This window comes from Thamnophis sirtalis, unplaced genomic scaffold (genome assembly GCF_051295495.1).
Source record: "Thamnophis sirtalis isolate CommonGarterSnake01/CBP01778 unplaced genomic scaffold, rThaSir2_p1.2 scaffold_3, whole genome shotgun sequence".
Classification (NCBI taxonomy): Eukaryota; Metazoa; Chordata; class Lepidosauria; order Squamata; family Natricidae; genus Thamnophis; species Thamnophis sirtalis.
Window position 1 is genome coordinate 23,692,440 of NW_028261383.1, and position 21,178 is coordinate 23,713,617.

The following is a 21,178-nucleotide window of genomic DNA, read 5'->3' on the forward strand; positions in this document are numbered from 1 at the left end:
CTGTCACGCCTAACAGCATTCTAATTGATTTTGAACAAGGAACTATGAATACACTGGCAACTATTTCCACATGCTACCGTACTTGGTTGCCTGTTTCACCTTAGTCAGTCCTTATGGCATCATATACAAAACGAAGGCTTATCTAATTTATATTGTGACAACGATAACATTAAAATGTACTCAAAAATGCTAATTGCACTGAGTTTTGTTCTTCTGCAAGATGTTGGCTCCGCCTTCGATGAACTGAACGATACTAAACAAGACAATCTACAAAATATTTATGATTACTGGGAAGACAATTACATTGGCCGTTGGAGACGCAATCGACGAGCTAATCAGTTGTTTCCTATCACCATGTGGAACATGCGAGAACGTGTTGCTAATGGCTTGCCATGAACAAATAACTCAGTCGAGGGTTGCCATCACGCGTTCCAGTCATCTGTAGCATGCCACCATCCAACCATTTACACATTGGTTCATCATTTCCGTCATAAACAAGACATGACAGAACAAACCATCAGGCATATACAGAGCGGAATCACCAACAGTCAAGCAGACAACAAATCTAGATACGTGCAACTTTCAAGACGTCTTGCTGCAATTCTTCCAACATATGCAGGGCCGTGAACGTACAGACTATCTACGTGCAATATGTCATAATATTAACATCTAAATTAATTAATTTATTGACATAATTTTTAATAATTTAAAACGTAATGGATTTTTATCTTATTTAGTGACATAATAAGCTTCTACTGCTCACTTTTTATCTTATTTAGTGACATAATAAGCTTCTACTGCTGACTTTTTCTTATTTAATGACATAATAAGCTTCTACTGCCGACTTTTTATCTTAGTGACATAATAAGCTTCTACTGCTGACTTTTTATCTTATTTAGTGACATAAGGAAAGGTTTGAGGAAACCTGGGAGAACTTTCTGAGACCGTTCTACCTGTCAGCGAGGGGGTGGCTGGCTCAGATGGGGCCAATTAAGATCGGGCGGCTGCCTTTGCTGCCGTCACAGCCCTTCCAGCCGCCCCCCTTCCTCCTTGCTTTCATAGTGCCTGACTTATGGCAGTCCTGTTCGTGCTTTTGTACCTGGGAGAACCCCTGGACCTTCCGGAGGGGTGTTGGTTCGCTGTTTGTCTTCAAGAAGGGGGGTGATTGATCTGTGTGGTGCTGGATGAAGGTGGTCATGTGACTGTGCTTATCATCATCTTAGCCCCTTCGGACACCCCCCCTCCATTTGACTGGATTCTCTCTGTGCTGTGGCCTCTCCTTTGCCCTTTTGTGGCTGTAGGGCCTCTTGCTCTCCGTTATCTTTTCCATCTGGCTCTCCTGGCTTACGAACTCCGGATTACCTATAGCCTGTGGACTTCTGGACTCCCAGACTTACGACCTGGTTTCCCTGATACGACTACTGCCACGACTACTGCCGCCACTATTACCTTAGAGACACTATTTCAACTGCCCAGACTTCCAACTGCCCAATAACTATTGTATTGTATTTATTGTATTGTATTTTATTAGTGGGATATGTATGTGCAGAATGCTTGGCCAGTATGAATGGGAGGACTGAGAGTGCAGCCTGGAGCCCCCACCACTGAGTGCCCTAGCCGAAGTGGATGTGGACCCGGTTCTGCCTCTCATCCCAGAATGTGTGGTATGAACGGCCTGCCAGGGAGAACGGAGGCTTCGGGAGGGGAAGTGGGGCCTATGGGTAGGGGGATGGGCTGGTACATCCCGGTCATAGTTGGGAGAGGCAGGCTTGACGGGAGTTGTAGGGCTAGCCATTACCGGGGAAGGAGGGCTCGCTACGTTACAGCGATCCCCCCCTTCCGGCCCTATTAGCTCCACTCCAGGAGTAGATGGCGAGAGTTGCCAGGGCCCTGGTCTCAGGCTGCTGTTGCTAAATGCCAGGTCTGTGGTTCACAAAGCTCCCCTCGTCCGGGACCTAATATTAGACGAGGGGGCAGACCTGGCATGTATTACTGAAACCTGGCTGGGCCATGAGGGAGGAGTCCCCCTCACTGAAATGTGCCCAGAAGGGTTTCAGGTGCTCCACCAGTCGCGACACCAGAGAAGGGGTGGAGGAGTGGCAGTCATCATCCGAAGGTCATTAGTCCCTCGTAGGATCCCTGCTCCAGAGATTGTCAGGTGTGAGTCCCTTCTGGTGAAGTTGGACCTCGCCCAGTCTCCAACGTCTCATTCGTTGGGAAGGTTGTTGAGAAGGTGGTGGCCTTTCAACTCCAATGGACCTTGGATGAAACAGATTATCTAAATCCCTTTCAGTTGGGTTTCAGGCCTGGTTACAGCACCGAAACTGCTTTGGTCGCGCTGATAGATGATCTCTGGCGGGCCAGGCATAGAGGACATTCCTCTACCCTAGTGCTTCTTGACCTCTCAGCGGCCTTCAATACCTTCGACCATGGTATCCTTCTGCGATGGTTACGGGAGGTGGGAGTGGGAGGCACCGTCTTAAGGTGGTTCTCCTCCTACCTCTCGGACAGGTCGCAGTCGCTGTTGGTTGGGGGAGAGATCGACCCCTAGACCCCTCAAATATGGGATGCCGCAGGGTTCAGCCCTGTCCCCCCTCCTATTTAATATCTACCGCTGGGTGAGATCATACACCGGCACGGGATCAAATATCATCAATATGCGGACGATACTCAATTGTATCTGTCCGCCCCGTGCCAACTCAGCGAAGCAGTTGAAGTGATGTGCCAGTGCCTGGAGGCTGTCAGGGTCTGGATGGGAGCGAACAAGCTTGCACTCAATCCAGACAAGACCGAGTGGCTATTGATGCTCCCTCCCAAGTATGGTCCAGACATTCCACCTCTTAGCCTGGGGGGTGAAATTATACACCCCTCGGAGAGGGTCCGCAATTTGGGTGTCCTCCTGGATCCACAGCTGACGTTAGAACACCATCTGTCGGCTGTAACCAGGGGGGCCTTTGCCCAGGTTCGCCTGGTGCACCAGTTGCGGCCCTATCTGGACCGGGAGGCACTTTGAATGGTCACTCATGCCCTCGTCACCTCAAGACTGGATTACTGTAACGCGCTCTACATGGGGCTGTCCCTGAAGAGTGTTCGAAGACTACAGTTGGTCCAGAATGCAGCCGTGCGAGTGATAATGGGTGTATCTAGATACACCCATGTTACACCTATCCTCCGCGAGCTGCACTGGCTCCCCATTGGTCTCTGGACACGCTTCAAGGTGGACATGAGCCAAGGTGGCGCAGTGGTTAAATGCAGCACTGCAGGCTACTTCAGCTGACTGCAGTTCTGCAGTTAGGCTGTTCAAATCTCACCAGGCTCAAGGTTGACTCAGCCTTCCATCCTTCCGAGGTGGGTAAAATGAGGACCCAGATTGTTGGGGGCGATATGCTGACTCTGTAAACCGCTTAGAGAGGGCTGAAAGCCCTATGAAGCGGTATATAAATCTAACTGCTATTGCTATTGCTATTGCTAGTCGTTACTTTTAAAGCCCTACATGCTATTGAACCTGGCTACCTGAGAGGCCGTCTCCTGCCATTCACCTCCCAACAACCAATAAGATCGCACGGTTGGGCCTCCTTCGGGTGCCGTCGACCCAACAATGCCGGCTGCCGGCCCCCCCGAGGGAGGGCCTTCTCTGTAGCGGCACTGGCCCTATGGGACGATCTACCCATAGAGATCCGGACCCTTACCACTCTCCCAGCCTTCTGGAAAGCGACCAAGATCTGGCTGTTCCAGCAGGCCTGGGGCTGTTGATTACATCCAGCCCCACTTACACTGAATGGATGGTGTATTATTTTAAAATTGTATCTTTTCTTAAATTTTTTAAATGTTTTTTAATCTTGCTTGTGAGCTGCCCAGAGTTCCAATGGGAGTGGGCGGCATACAAATTCTATTAAACTCGAAACTCAAAATAATAAGCTTTTACTGCTGACTTTTTATCTTATTTAGTGACATAATAAACTTTTACTGCTGACTTTTTATCTTATTTAGTGACATAATAAACTGTTTGATTCTGTAATCGATATCTTTATTCCATTTGATGCAACAAAATAAACTTTTAGTGCTACATTTTACTGTCTGTAATCAATATCTTTATTCCATTTGATGCAACAAAATAAAATTTTACTAGCATTCAAAAGCTAACCCTAACTCTAACCCCTAACCCTAACCCTGAACCTAACCCTAGCCCTAACCCTGAACCTAACCCTAACCCTAACCCTGAACCTAACCCTAACCCTAAACCCTAACCCTGAACCTAACCCTAACCCTCACCCTAAACCTAACCCTAACTTATTTAGTGACATAATAAACTTAATAATAATAAATAAATAAATAATAAAACTAGTCAACAAAACTGATTTGATGCAACAAAATAAACTTTTAGTACTACATTTTACTGTCTGTAATCAATATCTTTATTCCATTTGATGCCACAAAATAAACTTTTACTAGCATTCAAAAGCTTCAATACAAAATAATAGTACATTTTACATTTCACTGTTTCAAAACATTCAAAAGCTGCATTTTACATTTTACTGCGGTTAAAATAAACTTTTAACTTTTACTAGCATTCAAAAGCTTCAAAATACAAAAAGCTTCAGTTTACATTTTACTGTTTGCGGTTGCCCACTGCGTAAACTGCTCCCAGCGCTTTCAAAAAAATCAGCATGTTCGGCACCACTGGCAGGATGGGCCTGGCCACCCTGACGAAAGCCCTGGAGGTGGGTGGGGTGGTCATTGGTAGGGGACCACATAAACGGGTGATCTGTGAAGGGGCTACGAAAGAAGCGCTCATGATGAGGCTGCTTCCCTAAAGAAAGCGGTGCAGCTGCTGACAATTGCAGGGCGTGTACCCTAAGAGCAGCTCCTCGCATTGTGGCTGCTGCAATAAGTATGAGAAGCCCGGCCAATGTTTGAGCACGGTTAACATCTCCAGCCCAATTATTTTAGGCCACCCTGTTTGCATAATCAGCTTTTGCTTTGTGGAAAGCATGCCTTTCCTTCCCCAGACATTGCCAACCTCTGCCCCCATTAAAAAAAACAACAACCCTAGAGCAAAATCTTCACGCACAAAAAGAATATTGACTTGCTGTGCCAACCACTCCCAAATACCATTCCTTTCCCCAAAGTCAGGACATTCAAAAGGCTTCTCTCCTGTGTGAACTATCAGCTCTATTGCCAAACTGGAATTTCGACTGAAATTTTTCTTGCAATCTAGACATTCATATTGTTTCTCTCTTGTGTGAGTTCTCTGATATATTCTCTGCTTGCTATAGCTTTTGCCACATTGGGACAACTGGTAGGGCTTTTTTCTGGGATGAGCTTCTCCATGAACAACTGGGAAACCATTCTGACTAAAGCTTTTGCTGCATTGGGAACACTGATATGGCTTTTCTCCAGTGTGGATCCTCTCGAGCTTAATTCTACAATCTTTGCTTTTCCCACAATAGACAGCTTTGTGGATCTTTTCCACCACTGACATTATTGCATTCTCAAGGACATAAAAAATACTCTCAATTCCTTGTTGGATGGAGCATAGTCACCATTCCCAAACTTCCGGGTTGCCCGTAGGGCTATTTTTCGCTCTCCGGAGGCTTCGGGGAAAGCCTCTGGGTTCCTAGAAAGCATCTGGAGCATGAGGAGGGCACCAAAACCATGCCAAAAGTGGGGGGACCACAAGTCGTACACACATGCACGCTGGGGTCCCACGCCTAGTATTATGGGTGTGGGCACGCCCAAGCTTGCCCTACCTGCTCTCCTCCCCACTTTTGGCACATGATCCAAAAATGTTAGATTAGATTAGATTAGATTAGATGTTTATTTATATGCCGCCCTTTTCCCTGGGGGGACTCAGGGCGGTTCACAATCCAAAGGAAGGGGGGAAAACAGACTTTTACATATAAGACAATACATGATTAAAACACAACATTCATACCATTCGGGCGGGTTACAATCTTTAGCCCCAGGCCTGACGGCATAGCCAGATTCTGAGGGCTGTGCGGAAGGTCTGGAGGGTGGTGAGGGTACGAATCTCCACGGGGAGATCGTTCCATTGGGTCGGAGCTGCCACCGAGAAGGCTCTCCTCCGCGTGGTTGCCAGTCGGCATTGACCAGCAGATGGAACTCGGAGGAGGCCTAATCGATGAGATCTAATAGGTCGTGTGGAGGTGATTGGCAGTAGGCGGTCTCTCAAGTACCCAGATCCACTACCATGGAGGGCTTTATGGGTGGCAAGTAGCACCTTGAAGCGTATCCGGAGATCGACAGGTAGCCAGTGCAGCTCGCGGAGGATAGGTGTTACGTGTGTGAAGCGAGGTGCACCCACAATCGCTCGCGCGGCTGCATTCTGGACTAGCTGAAGTCGCCGAATACTCCTCAAGGGCAGCCCCATGTAGAGCACGTTGCAGTACTCCAGCCTAGAGGTCACAAGGGCACGAGTGACTGTTGTGAGAGCCTCCCGGTTCAGGTAGGGGCGCAACTGGTGTACCAGGCGAACCTGGGCAAATGCCCCCCTGGTCACAGCTGACAAATGGTGTTCGAAAGTCAGCTGTGGGTCCAGGAGGACTCCCAAGTTGCGGACCCTGTCTGAGGGGTGTAATGTCTGACCCCCCCAGCCTGAGCGATGGAATACTTGCCAAATTGGCGGGAGGGAAACACAACAGCCACTCGGTCTTATCCGGGTTGAGCACGAGTTTGTTAGCCCTCATCCAGTCCCTAACGGCTTCAAGTCCCTGGTTCATCACGTCCACCGCTTCATTGAGTTGGCACGGGGCGGACAGATACAGCTGGGTATCATCCGCATACTGGTGGTATTTTATCCCGTGCCACCGAATGATCTCGCCCAGCGGTTTCATGTAGATGTTGAAAAGTAGGGGAGACAAGACCGAACCCTGCGGCACCCCATATGTTAGGGGCCTAGGGGTCGATCTCTGCCCCCCAACTAACACCGACTGTGACCTGTCCGAGAGGTAAGAGGAGAACCACTGCAAAACAGTGCCTCCCACCCCCACCTCTCGCAGTCGTCGCAGAAGGATACCATGGTCGATGGTATCGAAAGCCGCTGAGAGGTCAAGGAGAACCAGGATGGAGGCATAGCCTCCATCCCTGGCTCTCCAGAGGTCATCGGTCAATGCGACCAAAGTGGTTTCTGTGCTGTAGCCAGGCCTGAAGCCGGACTGGAATGGGTCGAGATAGCTAGCTTTCTCCAAGGCCCGCTGGAGCTGAAAGGCCACCACCTTCTCAACAACCTTCCCCACAAAGGGGAGGTTGGAGACTGGACGGTAATGGTTAAGAACAGCTGGATCCAAAGATGGTTTCTTCAGGAGGGGTCTCACCACCGCCGCTTTAAGTGCGGGGGGAAAGACCCCCTCCCGAAGGGAGGCGGTAACAACCGCCTGGATCCAGCCCCGTGTCACCTCCCTGCTGTTGACAACCAGCTAGGAGGGGCACGGGTCCAGTACACAGGTGGAGGCACTCACAGCTCTCATGGCCTTGTCCACGTCCCCAGGGGCAACATCCTGAAACTCAACCCAGCGATGGTCTACCAGATTATCCCCTTGTGCCTCGGCTGGATCTGCAGAATCGGAGTCCAACTCCGACCGAAACCGAGCAACTTTGTCTGCCAAGAACTGGACGTAGTCTTCAGCCCTACCCTGCAGGGGGTCCCCCGTATCCCTCCTATTTAGGAGGGAACGGGTTATCCTAAACAGGGCGGCTGGGCGCGACTCAGCGGAGGCAATCAAGGTGGCAATATAAGATCTTTTTGCCGTCCTAATTGCCCTGATGTAATCCTTGATGCACGATGTTAAAAGCGCTCAGCTCGATTCGGATTTGTTGGATCTCCACAAGTGCTCTAGGCATCTCTTCCGGCGCTTCCTCTCCCGGAGTTCCTCGGTGAACCAAGGGGGCCTCCTGGATCCACAGCCTCAGAGCGGCCGTAGTGGCGCAATCCGGTCAAGAGACTCCGTCGCTGCCGAATTCCAGGCAGCAACCAGGGTCTCCACCGGACTGTGGGCGAGAGTATCAGGAATAACCCCAAGCTCCGTCTGGAACCTCAAGGGGTCCATAAGTCGCCTGGGGCGGAACCACCTGGTCGGTTCCTCCCCCCTACAATGGAGGTTTGGCCTCCGAAAGTCAAGCCTCAGTAGGCAATGGTCTGACCACGACAGGGGTATGGTCTCACTACCCCTCAGACCAAGATCACAAGTCCACTGCTCCGAGAGAAATATGAGGTCGAGCGTGTGACCCGCTGAATGGGTTGGGCCCCGAATTACCTGGGTCAAGCCCATGGCTGTCATGGAAGCCATGAACTCCTGCGCTCCATCAGAGTGTTCACCGAGCGAAGGCAAATTGAAATCCCCCAGAACCATAAGCCTGGGGAACTCAATTGCCAGCTCGGCTACCGACTCGAGGAGCGAGGGGAGGGCTGCTGCAACGCTGTTGGGAGGCAGGTACGTTAACAGCAAACCCACTTGACCCTTGAGGTCCAACTTCACCAGCAGGGACTCACACCCGACAAGCTCCGGAGCAGGGATCCTACGAGGTACTAGAGACTCTCGGATAACAATAGCCACACCTCCACCCCTTCCCTGGGCTCTCGGCTGATGGAGCACCTGAAAACCTTCTGGGCACATCTCTACGAGGGGGACTCCTCCCTCCGGGCCCAGCCAGGTTTCAGTAATACATGCCAGGTCTGCCCTCTCGTCTAAAATTAAGTCCCGGATGAGGGGAGCCTTGTGAACTACAGACCTGGCATTTAGCGACAACAGCCTGAGACCAGGGTCCTGATTACTCGCGCCATCTGGCCTTGGAGTGGGACTCATAGGGCCGGAAGGAGGGATCTCTGTGACGTAGCGAGCCCTCCTTCCCCAGTAATGGCCAGCCCTAAAGTCCCCGCCATATCTGCCCCTCCCTGTTACGATCATGATGCTCCGGCCCACTCCCATGTCCGTGGTTCCCTCAACCACCCCTATGGCTCCCGTGTTCCCCGGCAGGCCCTCCGAATCAAACACACTCATTTGTTCACTCAGACAATCCCCACGTAATAGTTAAAACACATAAAATACAACAATAATGGAATAATAAAAAGTGGGCCATTCATTCAATCACAAGCAAATCCCATACACTCACCATACCAGTTAAAAATTGCGCAGTTGTAATGTGTAACAATATGAAAAGGAGGGGGGGAGAGGTACTCCGCTCCTCTCCCTTCCTATGTCCTGGGGAGACATCCTTGGCCACCAGATCAAAAGTGCGTGGTATATAAGGCGGCCATATGCAGGCAGGATAAGATGTAAAAGTCTAATGTTCATAGGCGGCAACCGTTCAGTCTCACCCTTCCAATGAAGGTCAGCAGGCTGTATGCCTAGAAATCTCCTTCCTAAAGATGGATAAGGGCCCCAATCTGGGGGGCCAAAGTTTGGAATTGACCTGAGCCACTCTGGCAGAGGAGGAGGGGAGTGCTGATGTTTTCGAAGCCCAGTCCTCGCCACTGCGGCCACCATCCTCTATTGCTCCCACGCCAACTCAGCCACAATCCTACTCCTCCTAATGGCTAGAGCGGAAGGCAAGGAGCAATGTCCGGAGGAGGCCACAATGACCCAGGGCTCGGTTCAGGGCGTCATCCTCTTCCCCGCCCGAGCAAGCACACCAGTCAGTCAAGGACGGCCAGATCTTTTCCTAAGGGCCGTAGGAGCAAGGCAATGGATAACAGGGTGAGCAGAAATAGAACCGAGGGGGGGGGGCGTCTGGGGTGGCGGCCAACACAGTCATTCAATCCGCTGCTCCGCGGTCTCAGTACAGCTTCCGACAACCCCCCCCTTTTTTAAATGGAAAGTTAAGTTGAAATCAAACCCTCCAGGCTCACCAGTCACCAAGGCTCACCAGTCACTCGGCGCAAGCAAGCTCAAGCAGGCTGGCCAGGGAAGAGGCGTCCAAGATGCAAAATGCTGCGGATCAGCTGTTTGGCGCCGCCATCTTTCCCTCCACGCTTTTCCTCCGATTTCAGCCGCTGCTGTTCTGCTGCTCAGGAGACGACTGCCAGGAACCGGGCGCCAACAGATGAACAAACGAATCCTCAGGGGGCTCTCCAGGTCGGGTGGGCAGCATCAGGGACACCCAGGCATCCAAGAATGGTGAAAAACGCTGACCGTCAGTGCGTCGCCGCCCTCACGCAGCGGGTGCTTCAAGGCTGCTAAACGTTGTGAGGGCTGAAAGCCTCCGAGAGTGATAGCCCCCAGCTATCTGGATTCCTTCGGTCCCGCAGATCTTAAGTTATCCTAGGGACCCTTTCCAAAAGTTCTGCGGTCCGTTTGGAAGGCTTCCCAGCGCTCTTTCGCCAAGTTTGAACGGAGCGAAAGAGCCCGGTCGCGATTCCAAACCCGCACATGCTAGCCAGCATTGATATATGTCCTTCCCTCTCTCTCCAACATGAGGTTCAGAGATCTTGAAAGGTAAGAAGGAGGAGGGTGTGAAGTCAGGTAGGGTGGGAGTCAGGGGTAACGGGGGAGTGAATGGCCAAGGGGACTCAAGGGTTAGGATACAGAGCACAAGGGTGTCTTGGAGGGTGGGGTGTGTGTGTATAGATGCCTACGGCAGGCAAGCCTGGCTCTACGCTAGGCCTCCAAGACTTTTCCCCAGCTCTGAGTAGACAGTGTTCTGCCTAGTGAGTTGCACATTTGATTAATGGCTGCATCAGGGAGAGGAGGAGGATTGAGGTAGTTAAGGAAAGCAATTTCAATTAACAGCCATTGGAACATGAAACCCTAATTCAAGGCCCATAATAGTTATATCTTGAGGACTACTTTTACGCAGGCTGTGGAATTCTGGGCTGAAAATCGGGTGAAACCAAGGTAGGTGAAACTCCACATGTGAGAATTCCATACTCAACAGACAACAGCTCCACCCATAATTCCATTTTGAGTAATTCCATTAATTCCGGAAAATGAAATATTCAGAAGGTTCTGCTGACTACCAGAAACCAGTAGTTAACCATTTTCCAATTTCCTTTTCACTCCACTTACAAATTTAATCTTGAGAAATGTTTGAGCAAAATAAATCAGGCCAAAATTCAAACAATCAATTCTCACATAGACTTTCAATGGGAGATATCAAATTAAATTCAAGCATTCTCTAAACTCATCTACCTTTCTTCATATGGATTACCTTGTGTGCAATAAGGTATGATTCATGCTTGAAGTAATGTCCGCAGACTGGACATTTGAAAGATTTCTCCACGGTCTGAGTCCTCTGGTGTCTCACCAGGGTGGAACTCAGACAAACCTTTCCCACAATCAAGAGATTCAAAGGGTTTCTCTCCTGTGTGAATCCTCTGGTGTCCCACCATATTGGAATTATAATTAAAGCTTTTCCCACAGATAGAACATTCAAAGGGTTTCTCTCCTGTGTGGGTCCTCTGGTGTCTCATCAGGCTGGAACTGAGACTAAAACCTTTCCCACAATCAAGACATTCAAAGGGTTTCACTCCTGTGTGTCTTCTTGTGTTTCACCAGATTAGAATTCTGACTAAAGCTTTTCCCACAGATAGGACACTCAAAGGGTTTCTCTCCTGTGTGAGTCCTCTGGTGTTCCAACAGGATGGAATTCTTAATAAAACAGTTTCCACAATCAGTACATTCAAAGGGTTTCTCTCCTGTGTGAATCTTCTGGTGTATCACCAGGCTGGAACTCTGACTAAAACATTTCCCACAATAGTGACATTCAAAGGGTTTCTCCCCTGTGTGAGTCCTCTGGTGTCTCACCAGACTGGAATTCTGACTGAAACTTTTCCCACAATCAGGACATTCAAAGGGTTTCTCTCCTGTGTGAGTCCTCTGGTGTTCCACCAGGATCGAATTCGTAATAAAGCTTTTCCCACAGATAGGACATTCAAAGGGTTTTTCTCCTGTGTGAGTCATCTGGTGTTTCACCAGATTGGAATGAGTACTAAAGCTTTTCCCACAGATAGGACATTCGAAGGGTTTCTCTCCTGTGTGAGTTCGCAGATGTATCATCAGGTGGTCATTTCGACTGAAATTTTTCCCACATTGAGGACATTCAAAGGATTTCTCTCCTGTGTGTGTCCTCTGATGTATCACCAGGTTGGAACTCCACCTAAAACCTTTCCCACAGTAAGGACATTCAAAGGGTTTCTCTCCTGTGTGAGTCCTCTGGTGTTTCACCAGGTTGGAACTCCGACTAAAACCTTTCCCACAATCAGGACATTCAAAGGGTTTCTCTCCTGTGTGAGTCCTCTGGTGTGCCACCAGGTTGGAACTCTGACTAAAACCTTTCCCACAATCAGGACATTCAAAGGGTTTCTCTCCTGTGTGCGTGGCCTTATGTCTCAAGAGGTGGGATTTTCTAATGAAACTTTTCCCACAATCTCTACACTTATAAGGTTTCTCCATGGAGTGAATCCTCTGATGTGTTACCAGGTGGGAATTACAACTGAAACTTCTCCCAAAGTCTGGACATTGAATGGGTTTTTCTCCTTTATGATTCCTCTGGTGTTTCACAAATTGGAATCATAACTGAAAGTTTTCCAACAAATAGGACATACAAAGCATTTCTCTCCTATGGGAGTGTTCTGGTGTATCACCAGAATTGTGAGTTTCCCATAATCAGGACATTCAAAGGGTTTTTCTTCTGTGTGAGTTCTCTGGGGTCTCTTGAGATGGAAATTTCTAATTATGATTTCCCCACAATCTAGGTACTCATAGAATTTCTCCCTGGAATCAATCTACTGATGCATCACCAGACCTATATTGTGACTATATTTTTTTCCACAATCGGGACATTCAAAGGGTTTCCCTTTTGTGGGAGTCCTCAGGTGCTTCACCAGGAAGGAATTCTCACTGAACCTTTTCCCACTGAAAGGATGTTCAAATGTTTTATTACTTTGTGTGCATCCTTTAGTGTCTCAAGACCTGGGAATTTCTAATGAAACTTTCACACAATCTGCACAGTCATATGTTTTCTCCCTCCTGTGAGTTATCTGATGTAGCACCATGTTGCCATGCTCACTAAAGCATTTACCGCATTGGGAGCACTTTTGTGGCTTCCCTCCTTTGTGGAGGTGCTTCCATGACAAGGGATCTTTTGTGACCATAGTTTTTGCCACATTCAGGTAATTTGTGTGGTTTTCTGTCTCCTCTTGTGCATAATCAGCTGTGATTTGCAAAGTGTGCTTTTCCAACAATAAGCAAATTTATGAAGCTTTTGCACCACTGATATTCTTGAGGAGGTAAAAAATATGGACAATGCCTTGTTTAAGGGTGCTTTCATTCAAGCCGTCTTCTTCCTCTCAGGGAGAGTCCTGCATTCCTGTTCCTTCTACGTGGCTTTACTATTGATCTTTTCCTTCGAATAGACTTCCAGATATTTCCTTCTTTTGCTGAATTATAAATAATCTCCCATCCCTTCTCATTTAATTTATCCTTGAGCTCTGCATAATCTGCTTATTCTTTCTTAATTTTCTCTCTTTTTTCAAACAGATGCTGGAGGAGGAGAAGATTTGTATGGTTTTCTGCAGGAAATGGAAAATATTTTGATTTTTGGCTTGATTTTCTTCCCTTTTCAACACTGATTGTTGTTTATAGTTGTCCCGATTGCTCTTATTGCCATCCTATTCATCTGTAAGATTCAAAGAAAAATGTAATTGTTTATAAAATGGTTAGAGATGAGGTGAAAAAAGAAGAAAATTATACACCACTTTTGCTCATTAAAGTTCTCAGCTACAAATAAGGGCAGAAAATACTGTCTACAACCCCTCTGGTGACTTCCTTGTTCAAATAGTCCTCAGTTAACCTACCACAATTGGAATTGATATTTGCGTCCCCCTGGTGACTTACAATTTCCTGCCAGTATATCCACTGATGTTGCTTGTCAGAAGCTAGGTGGGAACATAAAAATGAAGATCATGAATATGGGATGCCGCCGCCATCATAAATGTGCAACTCTTGGCAGAACCCAACATGGTGCAAGTCCTTTTCCTGCACCTTCAAAACCACAGTCACTGCTGACATGCGGTCAAGGAACAAGACCTGGGATTAACACAAATTTTGTGAACCAGGTGGACGTCTGCTTCTAATGTGCCATAGTAACTTTGAAGGCTCAGAGAAGAATTAGTAAGTGAGGACCAGTGCAACCAAAGATAGATTAAGCACAAATGAACCTGGTTAATACATGGACGAGACAGGAAATACGATACTTATTAGCAAGACATGGAAGTAAAAAAACTCGTAAATTTTATTCATCTGTCATTTTCAATACACGTGTGGATTACAAACTACATGAAGAGGGCAACCTCAAGATATAATGGGAGACTTTAACTGCCCTGATATGAACTGGGAGACAAAGTATACAGCAAGTAGAGATTGAATAGATTCCTAAACAACTTAGCTGACAACTTTGTCATCCAAAAAGTAGAGGAGGGAATTAGAGGAAAACCTATACTCAACCTAATTCTTACTAACAGAGAAGCGATAGAAGGAGTTGAAGTCGTTGAAACCTTGGACGAGTGACCATATCTTACTGGAATTCAATATAATGCAAACACAACCAATAGAATATAATCCAACAAGTGTCTTAAACTTTAGAAGAGCTGATTTTAAGAAATTCATAGTGTAAGCAAAATTTCATGGATAAAAATCTTAAAGGAGAAAACAATGCAAGGAGTGTGGGAAATATTGGAAAAATCTATATATATAAAACCAAAATACCACTCATGCATTATCACAAAATCTCCAGAACCATAAAGCCTAGAAATCTAAATTTTCCACGTATGTTCCTCTTGGCTTCTAGGTGCTCACTAAGAAAAGATTTTTCGAAATGACCATCAGAGCATTAGTATTTCCTATATAATTATTAACATGCTCTCAGGCTAACTAGTTCCACTCCCTCCCCTAATCAGAGAAGAAATCTGTTCCAAATGCAAAACACAAGCAAAGGAGAGGAGATTCAGTTTCCGTTTTACTTTCACGGCAGGAAGCAGCTGTACTACAGAACAGTTGAGTTAACCAATAGCCATGCTCCTTCCTGTCTCATTGCTCACACAGCAAATACTGTTTCACTTTCAAACTAGCCCTCTCATACTAAGGAGTTCTACTCCTCCGCCCCACCTGAAAAGAAATCAATTCCAAACTCTGATGCTAAAAGGTTCTACTCCCCCTCCTCACCTCAAAAGAGGAATTTCACTTTCACAGCAGCAAGCAGCTTTACTACAGAACTGTTGAGCTAAGCCACATCCAGGCTCCTTCCTCTCTCCTTCTTGCTCACACAGTAAATATTGTTTGAGTTTCCAAACACCCCTCAACTCTCTCACACACTGACAGGATGCTAGCCAGATGAATACTAATGGATGTTGGTAGGCAGAGGCAGATTCCACCCCCCTTATTTTACTCCCCAGTTCAGACGAATCTGTTCCTTCTAGTGTAACGTCAGTTATAGGGAAAAGAGGCAAAAATGCTGAAAAGGATTTACAGATGGGATTAGGAAAACACAAGTAAGGGAAGCTGCATGCAAGTATCGTCAAACTCATCCCCAAGTCAGTAGAATGGCTGTAAAAAAGTATACATCTAATAACCTTTATGCTAATCAGTCACAAATGAGATCAATGACTTGGACTAATAAGTATTTCTCTAGTTTTAAATTTGAACCTCAGAAATAAACAATAAACTACACAATTTTCAGTATTGTTTTATCTTCCACGCTTTGGCACGATCTGAGAAACACCCAGTGGTAAGATATAATGAGATGAAGTCAAGTCTGAAGCCCAGCGCTCCCCTCCACCGTTTAAACCTTCTCGTGACTCCACCCACTGCCCATGCATGCTCACAACGGTCCTAGCCAAGCCACAAGCTATGTTGGTTTGCCGCCTTGCGCAGGTAGCCGTGCTGTGTTTAGGAATGGCAGATTGAAGGTCCCGGGATGTGCTATAATGGTGGTGCACTTCTCTCCCCTTCAGCCATACTTCCAAGGACTTCCAAGTGGTGATTAATGCTGATAGGAAACCTTCTGGAGGGCACCAAGGTTGTTTCAATGCCCCATGACTAGAGAAGTGGCTGTCTCATTGTCGCCCAGGATTTTGAGAAAAGAGATATCATTCTCCACAGCAGAGAAAATTGGTTGTTAAGAATCAGTGAGCTGTACGGTGCCTATGAAGCTCTCCAGTAGTTTCTGATGTTCTGCCATGGAGAAGATGGCTATTACATCAATATACCTCAGTGTGAACCAAACACCAAAGTTCCTCTCAAGAAGACCGTGTCTGCTGCTGCCTTTTACGGCTACAGGATAATGGAGGGTGATGGTAATGAATGCTACCTATTGCTGTTACATTTCTGTGGCGAAGCACGAGTACCCAACTTACTAGTATGATCATATAAGCCCAGCCCAACACAATATTACTGGAAAGGGAAAACAAGATATTCAAGAACAATCCAGCTTGATTGCATAAAGATTTATCTGATAAACTGAATGAAAAAAAGGCTCAGTATAAAAAATGGAAAGAGGACACATAACTAAGGCAGAATAATAACATATAGCCCGAGTCTGCAAAGATGAAATCAAGGTCAGGGTGAGAATGACCTTTAAAAATCATTTTAAAACATGTATAAAACAAGAGAAAAACTCAAGGAAACAGTCAGTGCACTAATGGGAGATGATGGCAAGGAAGTGATGAGCAGTAGAGGCACAGCAGAGCTACTTAATTCATCATTTGCATCTATCTTTAGCAAAAATAAAAAAAATAGCCAAACCTACCAAAAAGACCGTTGGCTTACCTGAACGGTCGTTCTCAAATGCTGGGTTAACACAGCCTATCTGCCCTTGGACTGAGTGATGATTTTCTTGACCACGCCTCCCTTTGCCTGCACATGCTCAATTCGAAAACGAAGGAACCGTCCTGTAATCAATTACAGTCAATACAGCCACATCGTTCAAATACAAACACCCGGGTGGGTTTGGGCTCTCTTTGCAGTGCCCCGAGAACGACCGTTCAGGTAAGCCAACGGTCTTTCTCCAGTGCACTGCTCAGAGAGCCCAAATGCTGGGACATGCCCAAGCTATTGAGTCCCAGGGTGGGGAAGCGCCGAAGCCTCTGGCATTTCAGCCACTCTTTGTAATACTCTTCTGCCAAAGGAGGCTTCGGCTGAGGCAAAGGTGTCAATCTTATAGTTTCTAATAAAGGCCGTGGGGGAAGCCCAGGTGGCCGCTCTACAAATGTCTAGGATAGAGGCCTGGGTTGCCCAGGCTGCAGACGTTGCAGCGCTCCTGGTGGAGTGAGCGGTGATTCTTCTCGGAGCCGTCTTGCCCTGGTGCTCATATGCCAGTTTAATGCAAGCACGTAGCCAACATCCCACAGTGTGAGAGGAGACCTTGCGGCCCAGGGACGCAGGGAGGAAGGAGACAAAGAAAGCCTCTGACCGGCGGTAGTCCTTTGTTCTCTTTACATACGTGCGCACGGCCCGTCTCACGTCCAGCTTGTGCCACTCACGCTCCTTAGGGTGAGAAGGATGGGGACAGAAGTTGGGCAAAATAAGTTCTTGAGTCCTGTGAAACAGGGAGTTAATTTTCGGAGCAAATGACGGATCAAGTCTCAATATTACTCTGTCCGGGTGAACTACGCACAAATCCTCCCTGACAGAGAGCGCAGCAAGCTCGGCTACCCTGCGAGCGGATGTAATGGCCACCAGGAAAGCGGTTTTGATGGTGAGGTAGCGCAGACTGGTCTTTTTCAAAGGCTCAAATGGGGCTTTGGTCAGGGCCTTAAGCACAAATGGAAGATCCCATGACGGATACCGGTGAACAGTTGGAGGGCTGATGTTCGCTGCTCCCTTGAGAAAGCTCTTGATCTGGGGAAGCTGACTCAGCGAGCGAGAGGAGCCCTTTGCCAGGATGGTAGACAACGCTGCAACCTGGCGTCTGAGGGTGCTGACTGCAAGGCCCTTATCCAGACCCTCTTGCAAAAAGTCTAGGGTCTGGGGGATCGAGGCTGAGGAGGCCTCTATGTTCCTAGTCTTGCACCACCGTGAGAAGGCAGCCCAGGTGGCATCGTAGATTCTAGTCGTAGAGGGCTTCCTGGACGCTTGGATTGTTCGAATGACCTGGTCAGAGAATTTTTGCTTTCTCAGGAGCTCCCCTTCAAGTGCCAAACGGCTAGCTGCAGCCACTGGGGCTCCGGATGGGTGATGGCCCCCTGGCTGAGGGCAATCTTGTCCCGGGGGATTCTCCAAGGTCTTTGAACTGAGAGGCTGACCAGGTCTGCGTACCAGGGCCTTCTGGGCCAGAAGGGAGCCACCAGAATGAGGTCTGCCTTTTCGGTCAGGAGCTTGTTCACCACTTGAGGGATGAGCTGAAGTGGAGGGAAGGCATACAGAAGTCCCTGAGGCCACGCTGACCTCAGAGCATTTGTTCCCTCCGCCTGGGGCGAGTGGTAGCGACTGAAGAAGCGTGGGAGCTGTGTGTTGTTGTGTGTGGCAAACAGGTCTACCTGTGGCTTGCCGAACCTCCTCACGATCTGCTGGAACAGGTCCGGGTGCAGGCGCCACTCCGAGTGGTCGATGTGTTGGCGGCTCAGCCAGTCTGCTTCCCGGTTGCTTACGCCGGAGATGTGATCTGCACTGAGAGAAGCCAGATGACGTTCCGCCCACCTGCCCAGCGCTTCTGCCTCGAGCATGAGGGCCTTTGATCGAGTGCCCCCTTGCCGGTTTATGTGCGCTTTTGTCACCACATTGTCTGTCATCAACAGTACATGAGCCCCTCTTACTAGAGATGCGAACTTTCTCAGCGCTAGGCGAGCTGCCCTCAGTTCCAGCCAATTGATGCTGTGGGCGGCCTCCCTCTGAGTCCATCGGCCTTGGGCTAGGTGGCCCTGACAGTGGGCGCCCCACCCCAGGAGGCTGGCATCCGTGGTGACAACTAGTCTCTCCGGCTCCCTGAACAGGCAGCCCTTCCTGACTGCCTTGGACCTCCACCATGCTAGAGACCGGATCACCTTTCGTGGGAGCCGAACCCGCCTGAGTGAGTTGCTGTTCCTGGCCCTCTGCACTGGCAGCAGAAACCACTGCAGCTCCCTGGCGTGAAGGCGAGCCCAGGGAACCACCCCCAGGCACGAGATCATTATCCCTAGGAGCTGGGACAGCTGAATGATGGGTACCGACCTGGCAAGGCTGCAGTGCTTCACTCTGCGTCTCAGGTTCGACAGCCGGTCTGGCGAAAGAAATACCTGGCAGGAGGTGGAGTTGATGACCGCACCCAGGTGCTGTATACAGGTGGATGGTCGGAACTGGCTCTTCTCCATGTTGACAGAGAAGCCATGGTACTGCAGGGTCTGCACAGTTAGAGAAACATCGCGGTGTGCCTGCTTGGTGGTGAGAGAGTGAATGATTATGTCGTCTAAATAACATTCCAGACGAACCGGATGGTTGCGGAGATGAGCCGCTAGCACTGCCAGAATTTTGGTGAATGTTCTGGGCGCAGATGATAGCCCGAAGGGAAGAGCCCTGTACTGGAAATGCTTCCCTTCCGCGTAGAACCTCAGGAACCGCCTGTGGGCCACATGGATGGGGACATGCAGGTAGGCCTCTTTGAGATCTATTGATGTCAATAGGTCCCCCTCCCTCACACAGCCCAGGATGGAGTGGAGTGACTGCATCTTGAACCTCTTGTAAGCCAGATGCTGATTTAGGCTCTTGAGGTCCAAGATGGCCCTCCACCCCCCTGAACTTTTGGGCACTAGGAAGAGGATCGAATAGAAGCCCCTCCCCTGCTGATCCCTGGGGACTGGCTCTATCGCCTCTATCTCTAGGAGATGGCAGATTTCTGCCCTCATGCGTTCCCTCTTTTCTGGGTTCCTGGGGGTAGGACAGCGGATAAACTTTCTTTGGGGAAAGGATAGGAAGTCCAGGAGAAGGCCCCTGCGAATGGTGTTGAGGACCCACTTGTCCGATGTTATCTCCTCCCACCTGTCGGCATACAGCCGTAGCCGACCCCCGATGGGGGGATCCCTGTGACCGTCACTTTCCCTTACGAAAGGGCCGGGATCCACCACTGTTGTTTCCTCCTCCTCGGAATGGTCTCCGAAAGGAAGACTAGGATTGGTTGGCACGAGCCCCGAAGGATCTGTCTTGGTGCCTATCCCCCCCTGCCTGAAAGGGCCTCTGATAGGAGGAAGGGTGAGAAGATTGCCCTGTTTCCTGGCTCCTGTAGGGTCTCTTACGAAAGGACCCCGCCCCTTTCCGGTCACCCCTTTTAAAGGTTGCCGGAAGGATCTTGCGTTTGTCCTTGGTTTCGGTGACAAACTTGTCCAGGGCCTCTCCAAACAGAAAGCCCCCTTTAAATGGGGCCGATGCCAGCTTCCATTTAGCCTTCATTTCGGCCTGCCAGTGCCTGAGCCATAGGAGGCGGCGGGAGGTGATATCGGAAGCTAGAGCTCTGGAAGAGAATTTTGCTGCTGTCAAGGTGGCATCCGCCGAATACTCGACAGCGGTAATAATCTTGGTTAGCTCATGGCGCCACCTAGATTTCCTGGGCGGGGGTCTGGACCTGAGTTGGCGCAGCCAGAATAGGGTGGCCCTAATAAAAAAGGAGGCAGAGGTGGATGCCTTGATGGCCCAGGCAGACGCCATGTGTGTTTTCTGACATGCCTTTTCTGACCTCTTATCTTCTGCCTTAAGTCCCTCTAGGAGCTCAGCTGGCAGGTTGGAATTGGAAGTCAGAGACACGACTGGGGCATCTACTTCTGGGAATTTGAGGATTTCCTCCATTTTATCTTCTACTGCATATAGAGTTCTATCCCCCCCACTGGGGTTGGTCAGGGTGCCTGGCTGTAGCCACTGGCGCTGTACCGCGTCCATAAATAGGTCTGGCACAGGAATAACTTCGGGGGTTTCTACTGTCTCTTTGAACAACCCATGCTTAAGATCCTTGGAAGTGGAAGCCTGAGAGGCCTCAGGTCTGGAAGTGGGGCCTAACTCTGTGGCCGTCATGGCTTTGTGCAAGATAGACTTGAATAATGACGGTTGAAACAAGCCAGAGAATTTTGGCTTGTCAGGGGTGGGGTTTTCGTCTTCAGAAAGGGCGAAAATCTCCCCTTCTTCCTGCTCAGAACTTGATAACCCAGAGTGAGAGGGGCTTGAAGATGGGGAGGAGGATACAGGCTCCTTAGAGGTGGAGGCCCTAG

At 48.8% G+C, this 21,178-nt stretch overlaps 1 protein-coding gene across 1 annotated transcript; it reads right to left on the reverse strand.

The window, feature by feature from the left end:
• Nucleotides 1-8,739: 8,739 nt before the first annotated feature.
• On the reverse strand, nucleotides 8,740-20,082 carry LOC148047613 (uncharacterized). Its single transcript, XM_087708093.1, is given in 9 exon segments — nucleotides 8,740-11,266; nucleotides 11,268-11,480; nucleotides 11,482-12,518; nucleotides 12,560-12,667; nucleotides 12,755-12,869; nucleotides 13,851-13,891; nucleotides 16,150-16,283; nucleotides 17,309-18,612; nucleotides 19,158-20,082. Coding segments are annotated over 9 exon segments (3,753 nt in total). The 5' UTR covers nucleotides 19,829-20,082; the 3' UTR covers nucleotides 8,740-11,136.
• Nucleotides 20,083-21,178: the final 1,096 nt, after the last annotated feature.